The following is a 27,187-nucleotide window of genomic DNA, read 5'->3' as shown; positions in this document are numbered from 1 at the left end:
AAACCTCAAATAAGTAAAAATAAATAAAAGCAGAATCTGTATGTCATGGGAGGCTTCTTTATTAATCTGATGACTCGCGGCTGCAGTCACGCGCTCATGAGTTTGGTCTCTTTAAACAAATTAGGCTTATCTTTATCATGATCAAACAAACGCGGCCTATTACTTTGTGAGGGTAGAAAGAAATAAAACCGGGGATAGACTGCTAACTGCATCAGGAACAAGAGCTGAGCACGTGGCAGTCCTTTGCCTCGCTGCCCTCCCGGCCTAAGCTATTCCGGGTCCAGGCCATCAATCTTCCACCCCCGGGAGCACAACTCCTCACATTTTTCAGCGGAGAACGGCAAAATTTGGAATGCATTTTTATTAAAACATTCAGTAAGGTCTTCCATCATCCGCAGCCATTTTTCTTCCTAATGCATACTAAAAGCTTTCCCTCCTAAGAATAGAGTGTGTGCGTGGTGGCGGCTGGTGTGCAGTGTTTGTGGGTCCAAAATGATGGGGCCCGCGGAATGCGAGAAGTCTCCAACCTCTTAGCAATATTCGCAGGTTTGGGGATTATAGGGTACCCGGAAGGGTTGGGGCCCCTGCTGGTGCCACTGGGCAGCTGGGGGCTTATATTACACCCGTGGTGTTACAATCGAATTGGGCTTGACAAATGAGGAGAGGCATAGGCCATGTTGCAAGCATTTTATTATTAAAAATATAATAAAATTGAACCCATTTTCAACAGCGAGAAGAGTTACTAAATAATTATTATGTCACCTTGTCATACGCCTGGCCTTCTATTTAACATCATAATGCAAGCTGGGCCTGGAACCCAGTGCCCATGATTATAAGTATATATAGTAATCGACTAGCCCTGTTTTATTGTAAGAAATAGAAGTTACAAATATGACGCGATGATGAAAAGAGGGCTGTCTCCGGGCACTGAAATGAAACTTTTTCAGTTACTGTGGAATGTACTTTCACCAGATATTGCGCTGCATTTCTCACATTCGCAAGCACCCCGCCCTCGCTTGCTATCAGACTGAGGTAGAGACAGTAAATAGTTGTTCCTTTCGTCAATTTATACTCTGCTACTATCATTTGTAAACCTTGGGAACATGACGCAAGGACTTGCGTGGCAATGAAAGGGGGCTGAAACTTGAGCAGCGCTTTCCTTGTGAATAATTGTGTATGACCCGTCTTAGTTGTGGCTGTGGAATGATTTCCCTGGCCCCAGATGAACCCTGCATTGGGAAATGCTTCCAGCAGAGTACATTACTTTACACAACCAATAAATATGGCGCCAAACAAACATGCCCGTGTTAGCCTAACCAATGCAAGCAGGTGTGTGTAAATAATACATTAGTAGCTGAAAGCAGGATGGTGTTTACTGATGGTGCACGTGCCCACCGCCACATGGCCGAAGGTGAGGCATAATCCCAGCAGAAGGCGCCATGAATGAGCAAGCACTACAATCTGATGCCATGTTCAGCAGAATGCAGAGCTGTGTGTACAGTGGAGAGCACTGAGCTGAATGAAATCAAGATACAAACGGGGCAACAGAATATACTGCTGCATGGGCTTCTGGAGGTCAATGGCCTTGATTACTAGTATTGGTTTGCGATCCGAGCGCAAACCGATTTCCAAAGGTGTCACAGTTTCAAGTTGTGCAGAGTTTACAGGATGCAACAAGATCTCATCACTCTGAGCTTAACTCTGGTAAATTTTAGAAAGTTACAACTTCCAACAATTTGAGGATAAAAAAGGAGGGGTACATGCAGGGACAGGAGGATTGGGGTGCAAAAAACACCAAAACGACAAAATCCACATGTTAATCTCCATTGTTACTGGAAGACTTGCAGTAGGTTTAATTTATCACGCTTGACATTGCAACCCCAGGAGAATCAGCTTTCGATGAGTAGCATAAGCAGCACATCAACCTACAGGGCACATCAGGGTCTGTTAAAATGTGTTCTTGTTTTTTGGGCACTGGGGAGTAAGGGGAGCAAACAGCAGGTGTTTTAACTTTCTTCATAAGGATAAGCCATGCTGTACCTTGAAAATATGTTAAATTACTCTCTCAAACATCATATACAGATATACTGGTATTCACACATACTTGTACACTGGTACTCACACTTGGGCAAAAGTATTTACTCAAATTAAGGCAAAGAGAGAGGTTAACTCATGTATTTACACACGTAGGTATACAAACACATACTTCGCTAACCCCTTACAGGGATGCACATATGTACAAAGGCACACCCTCTCTCCAGAACAAACCCACAAACACTCATATGCAGGTATAAACGTATGTTTAACACATGTTCATTCATAGATGCATAGAGGTATTAGAAGTATACTTACACAGACAGACACACAGCTAAGTTCTCTTTCACACACACATTCTTTCTCTCTTGCATCCACCATCCATTTGTCCTACACCGAGTGCCACTCCCTGCTGAGCAACCATGTCAATCCCAAATGGACTCCTCATTATACAATCAGGCCTTTCTTTGCCATGTTTGAACCATGGTGATTTGTGGAGGCAGATGTCAGTTTTCCATCTCTTTTAAGATACGAGTCATCTACATTGAAAAACTATTGGATTTTGACTTTTGCTAGATCTCTGCTCTTCAAAACTGAGCAGACCCTTTGACCCGGCTCGGCAAGGCCTGGGAAAATAGAATAATCGAGCAATCAAGTCTAACATTTAAACAGGAGCACCAGGATAAGGACAAAGCACAGACTCCGCTCTCCTGTCTCAATCCATAACATAATTGGTTTTCTGAAAACGTCTAACCCAATTTCCAAAATGTAATTTCCAAAGATGCTGCATGATGTCCATTACAGCAGCCTTGTCCTGCAGATCTGATTAGCTGGCCCGCTGGAGCCGCTTGTTTCTGAATGGAAGGCCTAGTATGGCGGGGATAAATGAATTACCTGAGCAGCGAAACTTCTTGCTTTTGATCTGACTGATTCTTTTGTTGGCCAGGCGGCGGGGGCTACTGCACCGGGCCCCACTCGTTTCAATCGGGTTGTCCTGTAGGTAATCAGCCAGCCATTTCAGATGGCAGTCGCAGACAAAGGGATTCTGGGCCAAATGCCTAGAAGAGGGATATGGGTTAGGTAAAATGGTAACCGATGACATCAAGCCTCATCCTTGTTTCTAAAACTTAAAATCACAGTGACACAGATAAGCAAGCAGCAAAATATTACATCAAAGCATCAAAGAAGAGAACACTTAGTTCTTGTAAGCTATCTTGACAACTAAAAATGTTGTTTTAGTGTTCATGCGTCAAAACTCAATATAAAGGAGTTCTCATGTTAAAAACATTGGACGCCTTCAGAGGCATCATATTTTCAGAGTGGAACCTGGCAATGAAACTATTGCCAAACTGGTCATTATGTTATCTGTTTCAGAACTGATCATAACAACTATTATGTTTCAAAACTGGACATTACTTGGGTGGTAAAGTTGCAAAATTGGAGATGTTCTGAGGTTTCAAATTTCACATCTGGATATCTTGTGCGTTCATGAAATATTGTGAGCTATTAAATTTAGATCTTTTAAGAAATCGCTTTTTAAAACTCCACGTCATGAGTGCTACCATGTTTAAGAACTGGAGATCTTGAGAGATCACATTTTAAAAGTAGACATCTAGTGATCAATCATATCAGTGACTGGGACCTATTATAATTTAAGCAATAAATCATCACCCCATGTTGGTATTAAACTGGGGGCGGGGCGTTTATCATTTATTAAATCCTGTTCCTTTGGCAAGACAGTGGTGAAAACATCCCAGGTGTGTGGAAGTCAAAGGCATCTTCTGTTTTATCTCTCACTGGCCCTTTCGACTGGACAGGGAGAAAGATTGTGCATAAATGGGTATGCATATTCTTGTATCATGCAATTGTGCCTCTCTTTCTGTGTTTTTTCTTCTTTAATATCTATTCCTCCCAACATACCTAGATATTGGGAATGTTTTAAATGTTTACCAATATGGTGTTTCCCTAATAAAAAGAACAGAACACCCTGTGAACCACTTTTGACTGTGCCACATGGTAAGTTGCTATCTTTAAAGGTGAATGTTCCATATTTTTAGGTTTTGTGTTGTGATCAGTATTAGTCTCTGTGAACCTTAACTATACCCCAACTTATATTTGTTCTCAAGGTCCTTTCTGATATATCCTTAAGCCTGCCTAGGTTGATCAATACCATATAGAACAGTTATCAATAAAATATACATATGTGTATACATCAATACAATTGACTCGTATAGGCATGGCAACACAAATGTTGATAAGGTAAAATATGGCGCATGGATTAACACAAAATTACTCATCCTTACAAAATTACATTTATTTACACAACACCTTCTGATCGATGCTGTCGCCTTCTTTTCGTAAAAAAAAGTAGTGCATACAACAAAGCAACTGTCATTCACATCACATATGCAGCCTCTAGAGAGATAGGTGACAACTGTGTGGGCAGTCAAGTTAATTAATTGATATTGGGGGAAAGAAAAGAAGTTGGAAAGGAGATCAAATGGGAAGGGAGCATAAGAATCTCTACCAGAAACAAATAATAGGGCGCCATACTCACAGCGTCTGGATGGATTGAAGAGGCACAAAGAGCCCCTTGCTAATGGTCTGCAGCTTGTTGTCGTAGAGGGACAGCAGGTTGAGATTCTGCAGATCCTGGAACGTGTTCACTCTCAGGCAGTTGATCTTGTTGGCATTGAGGAGTCTGGAAGCAATAAGAACACTTTAGCACTTCTGACCGCCTCCACTTCAGATGCTCAACACAGACACATTAAAAAAGGTCTAACAACCTGGATGTTCTAGTCAATTGCAATGCCACTGTCAATATCTGTTAGAAATCTCACAACAGCGCCTTGAGACCCTCCCAGGGTGTTATGTCTGCACTTAACAAGACCCAATTAATAATAATAATAATACTAATAATATTGTTTACCTAGCTGTGCACTAGAAGGCTCCAGAGAGAGCAATGACAGCATGCACAAGTTTTAACTACTCAATAGGAGGTTTATGTCTAATTCCTTATGCCACTAACAGATTCATTCCACACTGCCATGTTCTCTGAACTATCGATACAATGTTTTTCTGCGCTATATCTATCTATGAATCGACACTCAGAGAAAGCCAGGTTGAGATTTAAGGTAATTACATTGCCAACATTTTTTCTCTATGACCGAAGTTCTAAGATGAGTGCAACTCACACCCAAAATGTTTGATTCTATCTTTTTCTCACGTGTTCCAGTATGACAAGAACAGAAGCACATAGGGGATGCAGGTCTGCATTAAATGTGGATTAGCTGAAATGATTCAATCCAACCTTCCAAAGCCTCATCAACCATCCAGCATACCTTGGGAGGCATGATAAACAACTCAGAAGCCATAGCATCTGGACGTTACGTCATTAAATTATGGGATACGTCATAAAACTCTTGAAAGGCATGTCATAAAGCTTCAGGAGGCTCCATACAACCTTAGGAAGCATGGCATAAAGCCCCAGTAGTCATGTTATAAATCAACAGGACCCATGGCTTTGTCAGTTGTTAGTCCTCAATATAGTGGAAAAATCTCCTAGAAACAAATGTCTTTCATAAAAGTGTAAGAGAATTCTGTTATTCTCTCAATTCGTTTAAGATTTCAAAGTTCCTTCAATGCACACCCTTGAGAAAGATCCCTAATAGTTCGGGTAGTTTAGAAATATATTGAAATCAAGAAGTATTATAGATGTCTGCATGACCAGTGGCAGTTTAAGCGCGTGGGTTTCATAACATCAGGCTGAGCAGTCACTTTTTGCAAAGGATATTTTCTACTAAACTACACCTGGGTGTTACACTTCCTCATTAACTACAAAAATCCCTTCAACCTGAGCGGATTATTACTCAAGAAAGATGAATGTTGGCTAACCTATCACCCACAAGCAGCAAACAATTAGCCAAATAGGTGATGGAGGAGTAAGACGTAACTGGACTTCCATCTAATAGTTAGCTTTCCCTTTTTACCTAGCTCGTCATCGAAGTTCTAAGGTTGTTATGAAGACACATAACAATATTATGACACCCTATACCTGCCCACAACCACTAATTTACGCCATTTGGTCTATATCTGATATTTCCTCACTGCATAGTCATGAAGTCAGTTTGATTTTTTGAGTAGTCACCTCTTAATTAGTTAGATCTACCGCAGGGCTTTAATAGGGATGAAAAAACTTGGGTGGGGGAAGGGTCCCTCAGAGGGGCATGGCCAATGTAATTAAGGGTGTGGCTTAAACACGCGTAAACTAAAAATCTGTGCTTAGCATAGTGTGTCGTCCCATTGGTACTTTGTTGCTCTGTCATTGTATCCAGATATATAATGCAACAAGTAACATTACATCTACACCAAGCCTGGACTATTTGCTTTGTCAATGGCTGTTAGTTGCATAAGATAATGATACATAAGTAACAACTATGGCTACGTTGTGTATAATATTGAAAATGCTTCAGTTATGAAATGATGAAACTGAAAACTAAAATGAGTCTCTTTGAAGTTACATCAAAGACAGTGAAGGGTGGGACTGCTGCAGGAAGAAACAAAATGTCACCCTGAGGGTCAGGTCAAAAATGGATAGCCCGATAGGCACCAGTCTCAGCACCTGCCATTTAGAACTGCTCGTTCTGAACACCGGCAGGACCCGGCCCACTTCAAAACCTGATCTACCGTAATCCTCACAAAGAGTAAAGGGACATTTTACCTACAAGGTTCCAATGTTCCCTGAAAAATGAACTTTTCTGTGCTGCAACATAGGGTTGATGAAAGCCATTTAACTTTTAAATTGGACAACTGAACTAGAGATCCCAAACAAGTTACAGGTATAGTGGTTGCAGCAGGAAACCCCAGAATGCATTGCTAAAACGTATATGATATGTGTTAATACAGATATTTCTCAATGGTTCATGGTAGTTGCTGGATGGTACGTGCCAGTGAGTTATGCCGCAGTGCTATATTGCAGCTGCTGGAAGACTGTACTGTTTCAATAGGAAACGCTTAAACTCCATGCATTGAAATATTTGAGCGTGATCTTTAGAATAAAATTGCACCATAGAACACAAACATTATATTTCACCTTTGCATGCTCACTTGCACAGACCGGGCAAAGAATTATAACTGAATTAAATGTGTTGCCCTTAGTATTCTGGGCATAATGATGGCTGAATACACTGAGAGTACAGTTAAGAAACCCAAAAAACAGAATACTAAGTGGAATAATAAAGCTGCTTCTTTATGTACATCAAAACTTCCCCGGAGTGTGGCATCTAAATTTACAGCTTTAGGTCTCACTTCAATGAGGAGCCTTCGAAGTGCAAAGGGTATGGTGATCATGCCCCCTTTATCGCGCCCTTTACAGAAATGCAATTGAATCTTCTCTTGGTTATATGCTCTCAAAATGTCACTTACTTTAGTCATACATGAACCAACCTACCATCTACCAAAACCGCTCCGATCATGGAACAGCACTTTTGTGGCAGTTTATGACGGCCTATTAAAATGAAATCTTGTATTAATAATAATTACTGCAAGTGTATATAGCACACACTCGGCCACTTGTCTGGTCCGTTAAGCCGTTAATTATTAGCCAATTCTTTGTACTCATTTTATCAACCTCAGAAGGATGAAAGTCTGATTCGCCTTGTAGGGATTCAAGCCTGTGACCCTTTGATTGCACCCATACCTCTACACAGGCGCTTAGAGCACTGCACCGAGAAAGTGCCCTTGAGCGCAGTTGCCAAGGACATCAGCAGATGTGTTTGAAAGTGCTTATTATAAACATCAGGGTCGAATTCCAGGCATTGTAGTTTTATAGCTGAAAGTCACTTGTTGTTTTTATAAGCCTTTCGCGAGTCCATAATATGTCTTTCTCGATTTCCAAAATTACCTGGTACTGTTTACGATCAGAGATACAAACATAAGCCTCGGGTACTCATGTATGGTTTACTAGCATATCAAGTAAACAATTGACTAATATATCTGAGCAAATAAATCAACAAAAATGATAAACTCAGATGGAATTCACTAACGTCCCGGGGGAAATACCCTAGAATGTGTACATGGATAAAGGCTGCTCCGTGAATACCAACAAGCTGAAGGGGCGTCTTAGTCCAACCGCACAAAGCGGTGCAGTTCTCTCATCCTGGAGAGGTCATGGTCCCATCCGGGTCCAGGGATGACTGACAGGATATTCATGAGAGCCCGCCTTCTGAAGGCAGGCACTGACAGGGGCATTGCGCTGCCTGAGCCTTCGCTCTGTTTGGAACATCCGGAGACCCAAACCAGTGCAAGGCAGGCTCTGTGCTCTTTGTCGGTGATTTATACCAACTGAGTAAATGAGCAACACAAATAACAACGTTTTTTGAGAACAGGTGAACGTAACTTTCACATTAATGAACACTGTATCATTTTTTTCTGAAAAAACAAGGTACAGTGATAAATTTTTGCACAAAAGCCATTCAATCAATACAAATATGTTGTGACGCTCCAGTGGTGCAGGAGCCTGCTCCATATTTACCATGCAGCACAAAGCTGCTTTTTTGGCGTTAAGCTGGCTTGTAAATATTGTTCCCTTTAACACAGTTTTCTGCTTTCCCCTGCACCAGCATAGGGGAAAAGGACAGGAGGTCGCTGTATGTGATAGAATTGGCACATTCCTGCCCTTTTCTTTTGCCATTGGGCAGCGCAGGAGGAAGGCCTGTGGTGCTGCCATACAGCAAAAACTCATAAATGAGGCCCTTTGTTTCCAGCTGCTTCCATAAACAGCTGGTTTAATTAATGTTGTTTTATTGATCCTGGAGATGGTCAGAAATGCTAGTTATTAGTCCTGACAAGGACCAATGTTCAGACCCACTGACGTGAGGACGCAAGGACCCTAAAGGACAATAACATTATCTATTTGCTTAGATCTTAACACTTTTAGCCTACACACAAGCAGCACAGTCAATTTATTTCCACTCCCAACTTCTCCCTCTCTCCCTTCAAAACCAGTCTCATGCTTATTGCTAAAGCTTAAAATGAGCAGTGTTGTGAGCGGGAGTCAGAGCAGTCCATTGCCAGAAGGAATGTCCCAATGGACCTCGGGTACGAGCAATTTCATTCAGAATCTAAAAGTAAATGTTTGAAATGTTGGGAGTGCCATTGACAGAAAGGGAGTGGCAGGGGACCACAAGTAATATCTGTGATAGGCCATCTGCTCCAACATTTCAATGTTTGTCTTTCTCCCTGTTTAATTTAGAACATTCAGGAATGTTCTAATGGCATCCAGTCATTTTACCTTGGGCTCCCCAGGTCATCAGAGCTGGGTGTGGTGGCTTAGTGGACTGGTGCGTCCACTGTAGAGGCCTGTGTTTGACCTCATGGTTCCAGGTTCACATTTTAGCGGTTTCACTCCTACTTCATCCTTTTTAGGTCGATAAAATGAGTGCCATTGAGTTGGGTAACAATAAACATCTGTCATTCAGCGCCAAGGGACCTAAGGGTGGAGGTGTGCTTTACAAATACATGTTATGTTATTAGAGACCCTTTGCCTTGTTGTAGGGCTTCACCTGCAAATAGAAGGCTTTAATGAACTGGCAAAGCCCTTGTTTGTCTGCATGTTATCACTGCATAACAGCAGGAGAAGAAGCTGCATATATTTGTGGACGCAGCACAGGGATGGCCACGGTGCCCTGACTGGGGCACAGGATATTTTTCCTTCTTGAGCACCCCAACCCATGTTGGGGCTTACTTCCCCTCTATCTCATTTGGTTCCTTTTGTGTCTAACCTACATTTTGAGTAGTAATATGCAGTAGTAGTTTTACATAGCGCTGGCTAGACCCAAAAGTAACAGAGTGCTTTACATGTTTAGGGAATAAGTTTACACAAGTACACGGCGACACATACATTGAAATTACATGGCGTCATATATAAAAATATAGGCGAACAGAGCATTAATTCATGTTTCCATCAACAGCTTCTCTGGAGCTATGGGAAAACCTACTTAGCGGGTCCGCTGAGAAACCCACGCTCCTCCTCTAAAAGAGTTAGGGGCATATTATCAAGAACAGCGTTAAAAATGATCACCGGTTTAAAACGGCGATAATGGGCTTGATAATATGCCCTTGAGAATTCCAATAGTAGTCCATGTTTTTGGAGTGAACATGGGCTTCTATTGGGATTCTCAAGGGCATATTATCAAGCCCGTTTTTGCCGCTTTAGCGGCAGTTTTCTGCCGCTAAACCGGCGATAATTTTAACGCTGTTCTTGATAATATGCCCCATAGTGATATGAGCGGCTTCTACGGTCATGTAGAAAATGCCCACTCTCCACACTAGGTGTCCATTACTTCAGCTCAGAAACCCTAACTCAGACGACGGGCTGTTATCTCATGATAATGCATGCTGTCTGCATGAATTACACAGTACAGCAAAGGTACAACAGCCCATCTTTTGCCGTGGATCTGGGGGTGAAGCACCTTCATAAAGCAATGCAGAGGGAAACAGCTGAGTGGCTATGGACAATCATAGAGCATATTTCTTTTCCTTGGCAATTTACTTTCACAAGTTTCGAAATCCAAGCGTTAACACTTGTTTTAATCCCGCCTTTAGAAAGCAGAAGCATTTATCCCAACTGAAAGCAATGCAACATGCAGGCATAATAGTCATAAACTGAAAGTGGGGTTTAAAAACTTATTTTAGTGTTGCACTTATTTCAAAAACCCTAGAAATGCCCTCGACAACTAGTCAACAATAGCTGATCCAATACAGACAGATGTGGTGCACATGTTTACTGTCACTACCTGTCTGAATATAAAATTAAGAACACCAAGCAAAGGAAAATGTGATTATGTTTAAGAACTTTTTTTAGCTTAGTTTTATATAGCGCAAACTTGACCCAAAGGTATCAGAGCGCTTTATATGAGCACCAGTTGCGTTACACAAGGACACATTCATTTTTGATAAACACGGGAAGACTAAAGGATTTGCACAGGATGTTGAGTGTCATTGCCAAGACTTGAACAAGGCTCCCCAGATTTGAGGTAGACCTCTCTAGCCGTTAGACCACATCCTCTTCATTCAGCCATCCATGGCACATATCCTACAGTGTTTTCTACGCTTCGAACCAAGCATCTCTCTGGGTCCCTGGTTTCTGTTATCCTCGCCGCGAGGACATGATGCATCAGGTGTGTAATGTACTTGGAGCTGTAAAGTCGGCCCACTCCCTGCTCCAGAACCCCCCGCCACTGACACACAGGCCCCCCGCCCCCACAAAGACAGACATGATTGGACATCCCGCCTGCACACATGGCCCTGGGCCCAGAGAACATCCCTCTTTTATGTGTCTTCTTGTATTTCCCTGTAACCCGCCATAAATCTGGTTAAACCTGCGCAATAAAACGAATATCAGACTCACAGCAGCTGCAGGGAGGAAAGTCCATCAAAGAGCCCTTTGGGAATCTCCGCAATCTTGTTTCCATAGAGCACTCTGTAAAACAAAAGAAAGAAATGGCAAACAGTGTCAACTCCCGCGCGCCCCTCCCTGCGGCGGGTCATTGTTGCAGCCCGTGGGTGTGGGTTCCAGTGTGACAGATGTCTACAGGCTGCAGCGCTCCTGGTCTCACTGCACTCTGCGATGCAGCGCATCTGTGAAGGAGATGCTATGAGGCGGCTGTCACATCACTGTTCAAGGGAGGGGTTGGACCGCATCCAGGACTTCCATGCACAGGATTATTCATTCTGTCCTCTCTGTTGTCCGTTGCTAAGGGTTTACAAATTGGCAATTCAACACCCTCAGTGCACCTCCTGAAAGTTCGCTCTGTGGCCAAAAACAGTAAACACCCAGAGCTCTCGTTGTTCATATCTAAGTTTGAAAGATTGGCGTAAGAAGTAGAAGTAAAAGAATGTATATAGCGCACGGTCACCGTGCGGTTTCATGGCGCTGAAGAGTGGAGCCAGGGAAAGTGGGTGGAGAACAGCTAAGGAGAGAAAGCTTGAGAGAAAAGAAAAGTCTTTAGGGATTTGCGGAAGTCAAGATTGATAGGAGAAGCCCTGATTGACAGGGGGAGAGAATTCCAGAAGAGCGGGGCAAAGATAGAAAACTTCAGGCCACCAGATCTCTTTTTTTTAAGCGAGGGACAGAAAGCAAAGACTGAGTGGACGAGCGCAGCACTCGATTGGGAATGTAGGCATTAATTTGGGAATTGATGAAGACAGGAGCGGTGCCAGCTATATAAGTGTGCCTCTGCAGGGCCAAAGTCCATGTGTGGTGCCCAGACTCACTCCGAAAGACCCTGACACATGAGGGCATATGTACAAGGAAATGTCGGAGCGTGGAGCTGCGCCAAATTTGGCAGCGCTGCTCTCCAGCATTTCCAAAGCACAGGGATGTGACGCATTTACAAAAATACAGTGCATCACACTGTTTTCCCTAGTGCTGGCACTAAAATTAGCTGGCTAGCGCCAAATCAGGGACCCTTGCAGGGTGCCTGCGTTGCAGGGATTGATTGTTTATGTGCAGGAAGGGACACCTTCCAGCACAAACAATCATTCAAGGCGTTTTGCTCTTTCTATGTGTGCTGTAGCACACATAGAAAATGCAAAAACGATAAATAAAAGTATTTATCCTTGTTTTGCCATTCTAACACCTGCCCTTGCATGGCGTTAGTTGTTGTCGCTGCCTCAGATTTACAGAACCGTGCCAATTTGGGGCAGCTTCAAAAAGCAATGGGTGCTGCGGTGGAGCGCCCAGAGCAACACCCACTGCACGCCGCCTTCATATTTACAGAGCGGCGTTAGGCCACAAAAAGTAGCTTAACACCACTTTGTAAATACGGAGCAGGGCACTGTGCCACGAGAACGTCGGTCAAAGTGACGAACCAGTGGCTCAATTGCCTTGCAAGTATGTTGCATGCTTCAAGCCCAGTGGAATAGACTTCCTAATGTATCTAACCCACTTGACTTCAGTCTCACCTTCTGCCCGTCATCTAAGCACAGCCTGGAAGCCCACCCTCTAAACGGGCTTTGATGCCCCTTTAGCTTTATAGTGTTACACTATACCATTCTACAGAACATAACACACACAAATTCCATAAAGTACACTATGAAATGAAAATACTCACAAATATTCCCCTGTCTCTTACAAAATAGCGGACTTTTTCTGTTGGTAGCACTGCTAGCCGCGTCAAGAACAATTAGTAAATATTAACAAAAAATGTACTTGTTGAATATAACCTTACAGGATTATTCAAACTGCTCTAGCAAGCCGCACAATTTATTTTAACAGAGAAAACCTATTGTTTCACTGAAAAGGTTTCCTGTTGACAGACCCTCTTCCCAGCCCTACTAATCGTTCCGAGTTGCTGGCTCTCAGACTAGCTCTCCACCTTCTTCCTTTATGTGAGTGGACCTCAAGTGACTTTTCGATATTGAAAAAAAATGCACTTCAGCCAAAGAAATTAAAGAAGTGGAATAGGCACTGAGGGGTGGATTGTTTCACGATTCAATGTGTACATATATATGGGTCTGGCTGCGAAAATAGTACGTGAAGTCAAGTTGTGAAGTTGAGCTGCGTAGTCCAAATACTTCTTGCAGTTTTTATTTTATTTCAATTGATCATTAAATTGAACAAGGGTATGTTATTTAGTAATGATGCAGATAGATACACGAGTTAAGAAGATTCATATAATAGAATGCAGTCCCTTCGTCCATGCTGCTGCATACATGACTATGAGTGGTCAGTAGTGCAAATGGTATTAGAAACTAGTGCTCCGAAAACTGAAAGCTAGCTTTCCATCCACCTTCTACATATCCATCTGTTCGTTTATTTATCCACCCATACATCCATCCATCCTACCCATCCAGACTTCAAACACATCCATCCATCCACTCAGCCATCCATGTATTCATCCATCCATCATTCAATACATCCATCCTACCCATCCAGACTACAATCACATCCCTCCAATACATATATCCATTCATACATCCATCCTAATCATCCAGACTCCAAACTCATCCCTTCATTTATTCATCCGTCCATCCACCCATCCACCCTACTCATCTAGACTCCAAACACGTCCATTCTCCATCTCCGAAATGCCTCTCCAGCCCTCTATCTAAGTTACTGTATTATAGTGCGATTACTTCTACAAACACTTAGGTGTCATATGAAAAACACGTTAAAGAGTGGATTTGGAAGTAGGAAACCATGGCCAGGTCATCTGCAGTAACTATGGAGGTGAACCTGTACATTCCAAAGCAAGCTTCCCATGTGCAGAGCTCGGGTTGCCTGGATGGTGCTTGGGGGTTTTCACAGAATCCTGCAGCGCATTGAAGGACAGCGGGCAGGCGCCGAGGTAACAGCTGCACAGAGACAAGACATCAATTGAGAGGTCCTCCCCCCTCCTGGCCCGTGAGTGAGTCTTGGGCAACCCTATCGGCTTCCATGCCAATTCACGACAACCAACAGGAGTAACTCAAATGACATCACTTACACCTTGTCTTCTGGTCATTTCACAGGTAAGGCCGGTGGTGTCACCTTTCACCTCCCCACAGCTTCCTGTTTGGTGTTAGGCTTGATTGAATGTTCCTGCTGCCAGGGATGGCGGCGGCAGCCTCTGACCCCCTAACTGAAGGAAGTCCATGGTCATGGAAGACAACCTCCAAGAAAGGACTGCTATTGCTGCCTTTTCTAAAGACTCCAACTGATGTCTCCAGATAGTGGAACCAAAGTGATCGCAGCCTAGAGAAGGCATTTCATGGGCAATCCCTTTCTAGTGGTGGCTTGAGAGGTGCATCCGAGCTGAGCTAATCACTTTACTCGGTGTGCAGGGGATGAGAGAAGGACAGAAAATGTTAGACGGAGAGTGTGAGAAAGAAAAGAGACTGAGAGACAGAAAGAGATAAAGAAAAAATTAGATGACCAAATGTTAGTGGGAAAGAGAAAGTGAGATTACACCCTAACAGCCCCTTCCCTCGTCTTTCCATTCTGTGTGCATGTTCATGAAATCAACCGAGGCCCCGAGGTGTCAACTTCAGAGCCATTGATTCACCCGCGCAGCGCGTGCTCCCCTCAGCGTCACCACGCCCCAGGGCAGGACAACCGGTCACACACCTGGCAGATGTGCCCAGCCGCTCAGACACCATTACAGGCTGAGCTGCACGGAGGCCCTGATCGAGCAAGGCCTGCAGCACTCAAACTGCTAATTACACTGGGCATTAAAGGAGAGCTCTCCTGGAATCCCCCCACCCTCCCCCCCAACTCCAGGAGATTTATCACTCACAATGGAAACAGTCATAGAAAACAAATAATGCTTTTAAGTGTCAGAAGTACAGCCAACCAGAGTGAAGAGAATCTTGAATGTTGGCGGTGGCCAGAGTCAGACTATTTTGACCTCAATATAATCCCCAAGGTCACGTAATGAAATGAGAAAAATAATGTGCCCCTTTGTAGGTCGTAGGCAGGGAAAATGGAATTATGTAATTTGCGACATATTTATGGATTTACCACATTCGTCATATAAACCATCATTTGGTGGATAATATTCAGATTTTAACACAAAAAAGTTTTTTCTATCTCAATTGGATCAAAAGTTACTCAAACACGTCAGTGTGTCTTGCTGCGCAGTGGAAGCCATTTGTAAAGGTTGACTGGTTACCTTTTTGTTGCTTATTGCGGTATTTGTGTTTCAAATTGGCACTAAGGAGATTGAACCTTTGCAGAGACAGAGTTTACATGTGTAAAATAGAAAAATAAGGAAGGGATACTATCTCGAAATGTGCTGGATTATGCCTTATAATTTGGCTTTTGCGACCACACAATTAAGTCAACCATGCTGCAAGATTTGGCCCTGCCCTGCCTCATAATTCCAGAGGCTCTGATCTCAGGTTTAATTCATCTGTTGTCTTGGATGGGGGAACAGGATGTGTATGTAATTTACAAGCCTACTTCCTGGGAGTTTGAAGACTAACAGATGAAGCAGTGAACCCTAGTGAGCAGTGATGGCATTTCATTTATTTACTTTCATTCGGAGACTGCAGGTACTGTTAGTTAAGCTTGAGTGTAGGGGGCGTAGAACACCTGCAGTTGCCCGGCCACCATAGAGAATGTGTGCCCAACAAACTCCTGTCTAAGTGTATCAGTCTCAGAATGGGTGTTCAACAACCCCCTAGTCTTAGAGTGTCAGTCTGAAAACATAAAAAGCCAGACAAGAGGCTGGATGCAGGAAATGGGGAGGCTGTGTATCTTGAAATGACTTGGAGGCTGTCCTAGAGTTTGGTGGACAAAGTCATCTGTTGCAACCACAATGGAGTATCTTGCCCGCCAGACTCTCGGTCCATCCACCTTATTTAGAGACTGGTGTACTGCGAGCTGTCCATTGAGCCCACATTGGTTCTGTTGATGGAAAACTTACTTTGACGGCTCAAAGGAATAACGGTAATTGGAGTAAACCCATCACACCACCCTCTCTATGAACAGGGCACAGTGTGATTTTTTTATATATACATCACCACCAGGAAAAGCCTGGTGGTGACTAAAAGAAAGACATAATGACCGTCAAACCCTGGGAGACATCTCCACTAGTGTAGGGGTGATTAGTTGTTTTAAAAAAAAAAAACCTTTGTGAGTTTTTTTCTGAAAATCAAAAAAAGTTACATGTTTAGTAAAAGCTTGTATAAACTGATGACAGTCCGTCGGGTTGTAGGCAACGAGGCACTGTATTTTCATGCTATGTGTTCTGCTAATAAAACTGATTTCATTCCAAAGCGATGACAGAAAGCTACCTAACTTTTTGTACCTTGAAGGAAACCGCCATTTTGCTCTCCACTTGCCTGTTCAAGCGTAAAAAGCTAGGGGGCTTAAGATTTGCTTCACAAGCCCCCCACCTCTGGAACTCCCTCCCACTTTACCTTCGTCTCATCCCTTCCTACCAGGTGTTCAGGAAAGCCCTAAGACGTGGCTGTTCGCACAAGCATTTGATTAGAATCTTCCTGTTCTGCTGTCAGCTCCAGTCTGTCCCAAAGCGCCAAGAAGCCGTTGGTGAACGTGCGCTGTATAAATTCTTTTTACATTCATTCATTCATTCATTCATGAGGGCGGTTCCTTTCAAGGTTCAGAGATTACTTCAGGGCAGCGGCCATCGCTAAAGGCAGCATACATTCAGTATGGTGGTCTTATTGTCCTTCGCTGTTGCAACCGACCCTGCTCCATCCATCAAATACGAAATCAGACCCATAATCTCGCATCAGAAACAAATGTTTTGCGAATGGGGGTAGAAAGACATGTAATACCATAAGAATTACTATATTACTGGGCAGTGGGCACACTTATGTACAGCTAGAATGTTTGTGCCATACGATATTGCATGGGAAGGTCCTCTTGACACAAAAGCTGTGTTTGATATCACGAGTCACAATGAATTGTTGATGTAACTATTAATAATACATTATTCTGGCACACCTGCCCTTATAGTAAACAGTGCAAATATCAAAATCTACTACACAAGAGTTCAAGTAGAGTCTAAAGACCCCACCAAGATTCAGTGATAACAAAAGTGCACGCACACACACATTGATTCACACATACAAACACACATTTGCATATGCAAACACACACGCACATAAACACACACAATGCACGGACACGCAAACACATACAGTCATTCCTTCACATATAAAAACACACATGTATTCATAAAAATACAATGGCCTCTTACCCTGTCCCAGAAAAAATAGAGCATACTTTATGTTATCACCTTTTCAGTTTCTGCAATGCTAATAATCATAAATGTAAAAATTCATTTCGCCATTGCAGTCTGCGGCGGCCGTGAAATGGCCTCTAAGGCAAGTGAGCTGTATCTCACCCTGGTCTGTCACATCACATAAAGAGCTTCCAGACTGTCTGGAGTAGGTCTCCTGACCATTCACTGAGTCGAAGCAAATGTGCAGAAAAAGTCAATAGCTTCCTGATGGAGCCTAGCCTCTTGAACATTCAGGGCAGTGAGAGTGATGCTAATCTCAGCCAGCCTGATGCTATTGAAGACAGATGTTTCATAAACTCATGGATAAGTTCTTTAACAGCGTGCGGTGGTTCAGCACACACATCCTATTTTAGCACTGCTCATTATGCTGCACAGCCGCGTTATGCTATCTTTGATGGATCTTTGTAACATGCGGCACATACAGGCAGCCATTTTCACACTGGACATCTGGGACCACACGTACCCAGGAGACTGTTTTTCCTGGTTCTGGAATCAGCAACATTGTATAGGTTTGGGCCCTCCCTCAGTGTTGAAGGTTCAACACCGGGGCATTCTCCGCGTACGCCATTTTGGATTATTTCCAGAGTTTGTGTCTAAAGAATGGGCGTTGTGTTCGAAATGAGAAGCAATGTTCATATCTTGCTGGACGTCAAAAGATATTTCCCAAACTTGCTTATTGAGTGTTGGGGAATGGGGGTAGGTGGGGGGCTACATGCTGTTATTCTCGATGACTCCCGGCCACCGGTGGAGATATGAAAGCCCTGGGTTAGGTGTGTCCTGTTTGGGAGTGACACCAAATGTCGGTCCGGGGACCGAGGCCCTCCACTTGTTTGCTGAGAACAATCTCTGCATGCATTTACATACAGGGGCGTAGCTTCAGGCAGGGTGTTTGGGGTGTTACACCCCCTAATAAATGCATTTTCTGATGAATAGTTGGGTACAGGTACTTCAATCGGTATGGTGAGGTGTCTGTCGGATTTCACCTGGGACTTTTTCTTGCACACACTGACAAAATACACACACACTCTCTCATCTCTGTTTTGGGAGCCTAAAATGTTTCAATTTATTAACAAAATATTGTGCTTCTCTCAGTTAGTACTCCTATTAATCCGCATTCCTCTCCCTTTCTACTGTCCCGTAGGCCCCTCTCCACCACCCTGCTTCTCCTATAATGTAATTTAACATTATATGCCAGCGGGATTGTTTGGAAATCTAAAGCTCACACCACCCCAATCTTACTGACCAAGCTACACCCCTGGTTACAGGGAAGAGTTTACCTCAGTGCCCCATCTATCTTCTTTAGGTGGATGGAATGTTTAGTTTCAAAAACAACAAACGCTTTGCTATTCTCAAGGAGACACCATTTAGATTGGAAGAGATCTGTTGTTTTCTATACGCTGAAAACCCCGAGCTGGGGATTGGAGGAAGAACACCAACCTATTCCACTCAGGTCATGCAACAGATAAAAACTTTCATTTGTATTGTAATTGTATTGTATTGTAATTGCAATTATATAGCGCTTACTACCCCTGACGAGGCGTCAAAGCGCTTTTTCGGCGAGTAGCACGCTACTCCAGGACCCATAGAGGATTAGTGTTGAATTAGTATAGTGAAACATGCAAGTACATTTTAAGTGGTGGATAGGTTAGTCAGTTATTTGGATTTGGAATGATAGCGGAAAAGGATAGAGGAGGAAAAAGTTTTGTATTTATATAGCACTTGTTGACGCACGCCATTTTGGAAGCCCATAAAGGTTTAGTGGTGAATTAACATGGTGAAATATGAAGTAATTTCAGTGGTGGATATTTATTCAGTTATTTGGAGTGAGAAGGATAGCGGAGGGATGAAAGGGGAAGAAAGGTTTGCGTTCATATAGCACTTGTTACCCCTGATGGGTGTTGAATCGCTTTTCTGGCGAGTAGCACGCCATTCTGGAACAAATCATTGCCGCTGATGGATCTTCCAGCACTAGGTTTGAAGAAAAATTGAGATACTTAGCTACCTAAAGGCTGGAATTTATAAAGCAGGCTTTCAGGTGGGTAGTCCCACTGCAGGACTGTACGTCCTCTGGCCAATAATTCCTTCACTTAACTAGAGGTTTCCCTAATTACATCCTACACTTAACAAGTGATTTCCTTTTGCTTACATACTATCACTGGGTCTCCGCAATAGAGCTTTGCCCTTCTACAGGGAAGACCCTGATTGCTACTCCAGCTCGGAGCACATACTGTTCCATGAGCCTGCTTTTCATTCATGGAACTATCTTGAGACACCAGCACCGTACAGCAACCAAAGTGTGAATGGGCTGATGCAGGGAAGCGCACCGTTCTCTCACTGATGCAAACTAAATCAGAGACAATTCCCAGTAACTATAGGGGTTTGCTGGAAAAAGGAAAACAGCAGACTGGATCATTATCACACCCACTTAAAGTGGGTCTGGCCCAGAGAAGAAAAACAAGCATAATTATAGACACAGACCACAGACTGACCCATAGTTTACAGTTTTCGATATTACCATTCTTTGAAAACTGACAGACCACTAGGAGAAGGGCTACTTGGGATCGGTAAGGGGTACTCCCAAGATCAAGCCAATCTTCTCTAACACCGGCAAGTCTTTCTTTTTCCATTAAAGCAAAATGAAGATCTGTAAATAACAGTAGGGGTAGCAGGATTCCCAGCACGCTTCCTTCATGGTCCATTGTGTTATTTAATGTATACAAAGTGGATTGCATTTGCAGAGATTATGTTCATGTTTTGAGAGGTGATCTCTCGTTTGGCTATGGCTAAGGGAACAAACAGGTAAGTACAACAATGAAATGTATCGTAGGAGTACATTACTAATAACATCTCTGAAGAATGCTGCTCCTGTGGCACCCGCTTATCACCTTTACACAACCTAGGAGATAGGCTGAATGTTTACAACTGTGCATGCACTATCACTGTGCTTCCACTTCTGAGGCCCAATCAATACCAACTGCAAAAAACAGTAAGAGGCTTCAAGTTACAAATGTGCATAGAAGCACTAATTTGGGCCGCACCAGGTTGCATAGCGCAAGTAGCACATCTTCACCAGAGGAAGGACTGAAGTCTGAAAAAGAGGAAAGGCTACGCACTGACTACTGGAGGTTAGATTATACTACAGAAGATTCTAAGCGCTTAGTCAAGGTAACAGTAATCTACCAAAGCACAGTCTTGAAAAATATCACGGTGTGGGGAGTTTGGGGGAGCAGTTTAGAACTCAGCAAAAAAGCCTCCCAGTGAGGTAACAAAACCTGAGGGAGACCTTGTAAAGTATGTGGAGATCCCCCGTCTGACAGAGACAGACTTTCATGGAGAAGATCCCAGGTGGCTCAGAGGGTCCCCAAAGCACAAGGTTGCCAAGCGCTCCTCACTGCGGGAAATGTGGGGCTCTGTTTTATTCCCCTGAAGCCTCCTTCATGCACTGTCTTTTTAAACATCTACTCCTCTATCAAGCTTTAATTATTGTTATTTTTCAGTTCTTTAGCAAAAGTTTCATATTTGTTTTATAGCTGGTACTAGCTGCAGCTATCATCTTTACCCTAAAAGAATAGCGTGTCACTTGCTGGGCGTGGAAGTCAGAGGATGGTGTTCTGTTCCTCCCCAAGGGCGGAGTCTGACCTTTGGCGTATTCAAGGGTGTGACTGGGAATGGCTCAAGGACATGCTGAGGGTATTTCTTTGGGAATGGAACATCTCTGCATGAATTCAGATGACGGGATCACGCTTTTAAAGAAAGTAGGCGTATAAAAGAATTTGTCACAAGAGAAGTGATTGGAACATGTTCTGTTGCCACATCTCCTACATTCTGGGTCCGGTATGGGGAGTATCTGAGTGTAGCCCTTTAACGAGGCTGGACACAGACGTGGAAAATCTGATCAAAACAAGAGCAGATCGTAAAGATGCTTGACGCCATGAGGAGGTCTGTGCTCGAGGACTTGGAAATGGACTCCTCTTCCATGAGGATGGAACACATTTAAAGTCACTTTGGTCTCAAACTAGAAAGTCTGTTATTGAACCAGTAAAACTGTTTTCAGCACAGCCTGGCAGTAATGGGCTGGCTGTTACAGTGGACTGGCTCAGGGACACAAGTCCATTAACAACTAGGCTAGATGGGCTCTTTAAATGCCGCTCCGCGCGGGGCTGAGTAACTGTGCGCCATTACTGTCTAATGGAGGCTCCTTGGCTTCTCTGAAAACAAGTTGGGCTGAATCCATTTTTTCTCCCAGGAGACGTGATCGCACATTATTAAAAGAGCACAGCGTTTGGCACTATGTACTCTGGTTGGCCACAGCGGGAGAGGTGCCAAGGATGGAGCGAAGAAAGTTGCAAAGCTGTCCTGTGGCCTGGCAAACCACCACACACAAAATGAGAAACACAAAGCTTACAAATTGAGCAGAAATAGAGCCGTGGATCAGAAACTGGAGTTCAAATGGGCGATGGCTAGCTATTTCTCTTGGAAAGCAGACCAGTTCGGATGTTTTAATTAGCAGGCTCATCTTGCAGTGCATTCTTGAACATCTGACTCCAAGAATTCACACATTTTCACTGTGTTATGTTTTATAAGACTCATTATTTTCCTAAAGGGAATCTCAATTTCAAAATGGACTTCCCCGACACCAGCCAGTGTTTACTTTCCCTGTAAAAGCAAAATGAATGTCTGTAAATAAGAGTAGGGGTAGTAGTCCTCCAGCACGCTTCCTTCACGGGCCATTCGGAAGGATGCACGAGTATTTTACGTCTTTAGATGGGGATGTCCCAGAGTCTACGCCCCCTTTCTGATTCTCCAAATACAGTGTGCTTTTTTTTTAATGTATACACAGTGATTTTAATTTGCAGGAAATTATGCTCACGTTGTGAGAGGTGCCTACTCTAATCATGGGTCCCACGCTGCAACTCTGGGCAATAGTTTGCTTAATCTCCACAACGGCCCCTACAACACTGGGATACCTGGCTTCACCTTGGGGGTTCCCTGGAGAGGCATCTCACAGGGAGAGCCAGGAAGGGTTCCACAGCGTTATACAGCGCCGGGACGCCCCGTTGGGGCAGCTGTGCGCTTTACAAAATACACTACATTTACATTTACATTTACATCTCTCGTAGGCCAATAGTGCATTTATTGTGATTAGCCGTGTTGTAGTAGCAAACACTACATTGGAAGAAAGACAGTTTTTCTGCTTAGATATAAGGAGAAACACACAGCAGATCTCATTATATACGTAAACCGTTCCTGTTGTGAATAAGAAGAGTTCGTTGTATGCACCAAGGGTCACTGAATCCGTGGCATGGGTTTGGGGAAGGGCGCATCGTTCAAGGTCTGCCTTTTTAGTTCACTAAAAACACAGACATGATTTCTTAAATGTCAACATTTGTAAGGGCTACTGAAGACTCCAACATTATCCACGAGAATTTTATGTTTCAGGACTTATGGATGAAAAACTGGAAAGAGAAAGAAGAAACAAAGGCAGCAGAGAAAAATGTATTGAAAGTGAGAACACAGGATGTGAAAGAGAAGCACAGATGGAAAGAGAGATGAGAGGATGAAAGAGGTAAGGGGGCTAATGAAGGATAACACGAATGAAGGAGTGAAATATAAGCAGATATTCAAAAACATATAAGAATAAAAAAGGAAAATAAATATTGGAAGGGGGAAAGCAAGTCTAATTGAAATACGATAAAAGATGGAGGGAAGTCGGTTTGGATAAAACACTGAGGAGCCTGAGTAATGAATGAGTGGGGGCAGGAGAGAACAATGGAAGCAGGAGACAATGGCCACATAAAGCTAGAGATGGCAGGATGTTCTCAGAGAGATGGAGAGTCTTGTGAGGGTCACAAGAAAGGAAACAGAGAAGAGGTTTAGGTGACTAAAAGAAAGAGGAACGGAGGTCCAGAAAGCTAGAAAGGAATGAAGGGAGGGCAGAAAATAAGTCATGGAGGACGATGGGACAATAAATAGAATAGAAGTGAAGAAGTACGTATACTAAGTGAAGGAAAGAAATGATACATAGATGGGTGGATGGATTCAGTGGGTACGTGGATGGATGGACTGAAAGAAGGGGAGGTGGAAGAAAGACAATCGGTCTTATTAAACACTGCAATGCATATTCTTTACTTACAGTGAGGTAAGAGATTTTAGACCCTGGAATGCATCTGGGGCAATTTCAGACACCTGGTTCTTGCTTATATCTCTATAGTTTGGGAATAAAAGAAGACAAATATTGGTAAACTGGACAATCTAGACACCACCGCCAGCATTAAACAAATCAGGTTTAATAATAAATTAGCCCCATTGAAGTAAATTGTTTGGAACTGTCTTCTCAATGATGGAATGAAGTGATGAATTGAGGCCAGGGCCCATATGACACATAGGATGCGCTGCCCTGTCTAACCCATGGCACAGTTTTAACTTGGTGCGTGTCCAGGCGCAAACTGGGACAGTACATTCTATTACACTGCATGTGCTGTTCCTATTGCAGACATTAACTCATGCCTCCACTAGGAATATAACACATTAGAGAAAGGTGGACTGGCTATTTGAAGCCACCGGTCTGCAATGGGTGGAAACCCAGCCTGTATTTTAAAGAATGTCAGAGACCCTCCTATAGGTGGAGCAATGAGTGACTGCACCTGCCTGCAGAGGGATGTCTGGGGTGTCCATCAGCCTCCACCCCCTTCTAATATGCAGCGGGAAAGAGGGGGGGACATGGACTGTGTGACACTTCTATGTGGTGCACAATCATTATGCCTTCTGACAGTCTCTCTATCTCTTCATGTGCATCAATAATACAATATAGGTGCAGAAGCAAAGTGTTTCCTCCTATGCATGGGGTTACGCCTGCATGCAAATGAAGGAATGCCCCTTGTGATCACACCGGTACAAAATGCGTGCTTGCTTGATCTGAATTCTCACGCAAGTATCTGCAGTCCCTATGCAATACTACGGTATGAGTAGCACATGCACATAGCAACCAATAACACTTCCAGTAATATGGCCGAAGGTGCCATTTGTAATTGCTCATAGCAACATTCAGTGAAAAAAAATCTACAAGGAATTGTTTCAGTCATTTGGTCTTATTCAAAACTAAAAAACATACCCACCTGTCCGCGTAAACCTTAAAGGATTTGAGTTTCTCAGACCCTAGTGATGCAGAGACTAGCAAACCAGTGGGCAAGAGGCACATTTTTAAATATTCACAGGTTGGACCTCATTTATATATGGAGATGATATAGTGTGGCACCAGCCGCTGGTGTGCAGTGAGCTTCACATAGATATATATTAATATACAAAACATCAGAACCTTGAGTAGGAGAGAAGTGGAGATTCCAAAACAACTAGAAGGCCTCAAAAAGCTAAGGAAGGTGGACCTTTGTGTATTTACACTATTTAAACTCATCCCAAAGGCACATGGTGCCGGCCATGATGTTGCTGAAAAGTGAGCTACTGATGGCAACATGGAATATAATAGACGAGCTTTGGTAGCTACACTGCTGGGACTAGAACCAGAGGCCCGATTTCACATATTGCATTCCACAGTTGGTCACAATGCTTGCTCCAGCTCAAATTAATTTCTTCAATAAGAGTCATTTCTGGTATCCTACAAGGCTGGGGATGCTTAAGCACCTGCTTATCCACACCTAAATGCACAATATAAATACTGAATGTATTCACTACTAGTATTCAACATTTTTCTCAATTAACTTAATTGTAACATCTGCTAAGTTTACACGATAAATAAGTGCATTTATTTTCAGTGAATAGATTCATGTTTTCGTAGTGTTTTATTTGACACCGTAAATCATTTTTCCTGAATTTTCACTACAAAATGCACAACATTCCATTATAACTGCACTGTATATTGTGCAGGCAATGCATCAAATCATGATGTGAAAGTGTTTCACACAAAGTACATATCTCCAAACCTTTTCTATCTGATTGAACCCAAACTTTGATCAACATGAGTAACAGGTACACCGATCCTCAACAAAGACTGAACATTACCCAGCGAAATCCAAGCTCAACAAGGAGAAGAAACGTGCACAGCTGTGCAACAGCAAACATACCAACATCAGCAAATGTGGTAGTGCTGGTCTGATACACTCTTGGTTTCTAGGCAGGCAGGGCCTTCGAAACTTCCTTTTTTGTGCATGAATTTGCACAGGTGTAGTGCTGACGTTCGCCCTGGGATCTCAGTTGCATGGTGGGTCAGGCTCAGAACCAGGTGCTGCGCCTCTTAATCCTGCTCTGATGTTGCTGCTACAAATAGGGCTGTCAGGGGCCAGGACTTTTCTCTTACTCTGCACCAACCTCAGCTCTCTCTTTTGCTAGGACAGGCTTCTCGTTCAGTCTTCGGGGTCCCCTGTATATGCACAGATGACCACAGCCCTTCTAGCTTTGCGGCAGAATGGCAAATACAGTCATAAAATAGGCTCATGGAGAAAAAGCCGATTATTGATCAAGTGATGCATTCACTTGTCTACTGGGAATAAAGAGTGCTTAGAAACTGCTCCTAAATGTGACAGGCTCCCTAACAAGATTCTTAATTAATGATGAGCAGAGCCTTAGTCACATCTCTATTAAAACGGGTAAGCCTTATAAAAGCACTGGAGCCAGGAGGCTGCAGGCAGGAGAGGTGCTTTATTGTGCAAATGTCATCATGTCCATTCTCTTTGTGAATGGAATCACCTCCCTGTGGCACTAATGCGGCTAGACTGGTGGAATTGTACAGCTGACTGGACTGCAATGCAGACCCCAGAAGGACACAGAGACAAAGTAAACAGCGAGCTCCTTGGTGTGGGAATCCATGTGAAGCCAGGGATGCTGAAACCGGGTGGAATCCAGCAATAGATGTCGCTGTCCATTGCCTCGAATGTCATAGGTGTGTCCTGCAACCAGGTGATACACAGCAGTAAACCATCAGCGCCTGCTTCCAGATGAAACTATGGGCACAGCAGTGGAAATGCTGTCAGTGTTTCTTCTTTTATACAGCTTTGGATAACTACTTCTATAGAAATTCATGTTTTTCTTGGCAGCTTGCTGCTGCGCTGCCAAATGTTGGTGTTGCCGATAACCACGACTGCCCGATTTTGATTCACCTCATACCTCTGTCTTCAACAGCTCTAGAATTCCTGTCCCTTTACCTCACTCATTCAGGTTCTTTTGAATCCCTGCTTTCTCCCTGTTTTCCTATCGTTCCCTTCCTGATTCCTCCCTGTTATGCCTCTCTCGCTTTCTATAGCTATTGGTCATCGCATAATGACTGGAAAATAAGTACTGGTCCTCACGAATGAGTGCCTTGCACACCACTTCCAAACACTAGCACAAATTAAGCAATGGTTTCCTAAACCAGGACGCAAAATGTTGTTGATTCTTTAACTTTTGAA

At 43.3% G+C, this 27,187-nt stretch overlaps 1 protein-coding gene across 4 annotated transcripts in view; it reads right to left on the bottom strand.

Moving 5' to 3' along the window:
- The window catches only part of SLIT3 (slit guidance ligand 3), a 1,039,834-nt gene that overhangs the window by 198,207 nt on the left and 814,440 nt on the right, over positions 1-27,187 (bottom strand). For all 4 annotated transcript variants that reach the window (XM_078653381.1, XM_078653382.1, XM_078653384.1 and 1 more), the window contains 4 exons: positions 23,923-23,994; positions 11,444-11,515; positions 4,592-4,735; positions 2,929-3,092 (listed from right to left, as the gene is read on the bottom strand). In XM_078653381.1, coding sequence (XP_078509507.1) covers positions 2,929-3,092; positions 4,592-4,735; positions 11,444-11,515; positions 23,923-23,994 — 452 coding nt within the window. The remainder of the gene's footprint in view (positions 1-2,928; positions 3,093-4,591; positions 4,736-11,443; positions 11,516-23,922; positions 23,995-27,187) is intronic.

This window comes from Lissotriton helveticus, chromosome 7 (assembly GCF_964261635.1).
Source record: "Lissotriton helveticus chromosome 7, aLisHel1.1, whole genome shotgun sequence".
Lineage (NCBI taxonomy): Eukaryota > Metazoa > Chordata > Amphibia > Caudata > Salamandridae > Lissotriton > Lissotriton helveticus.
The sequence above is the reverse complement of the archived record's forward strand: the minus strand, read 5'-3'. Positions and strand labels throughout refer to the sequence as shown.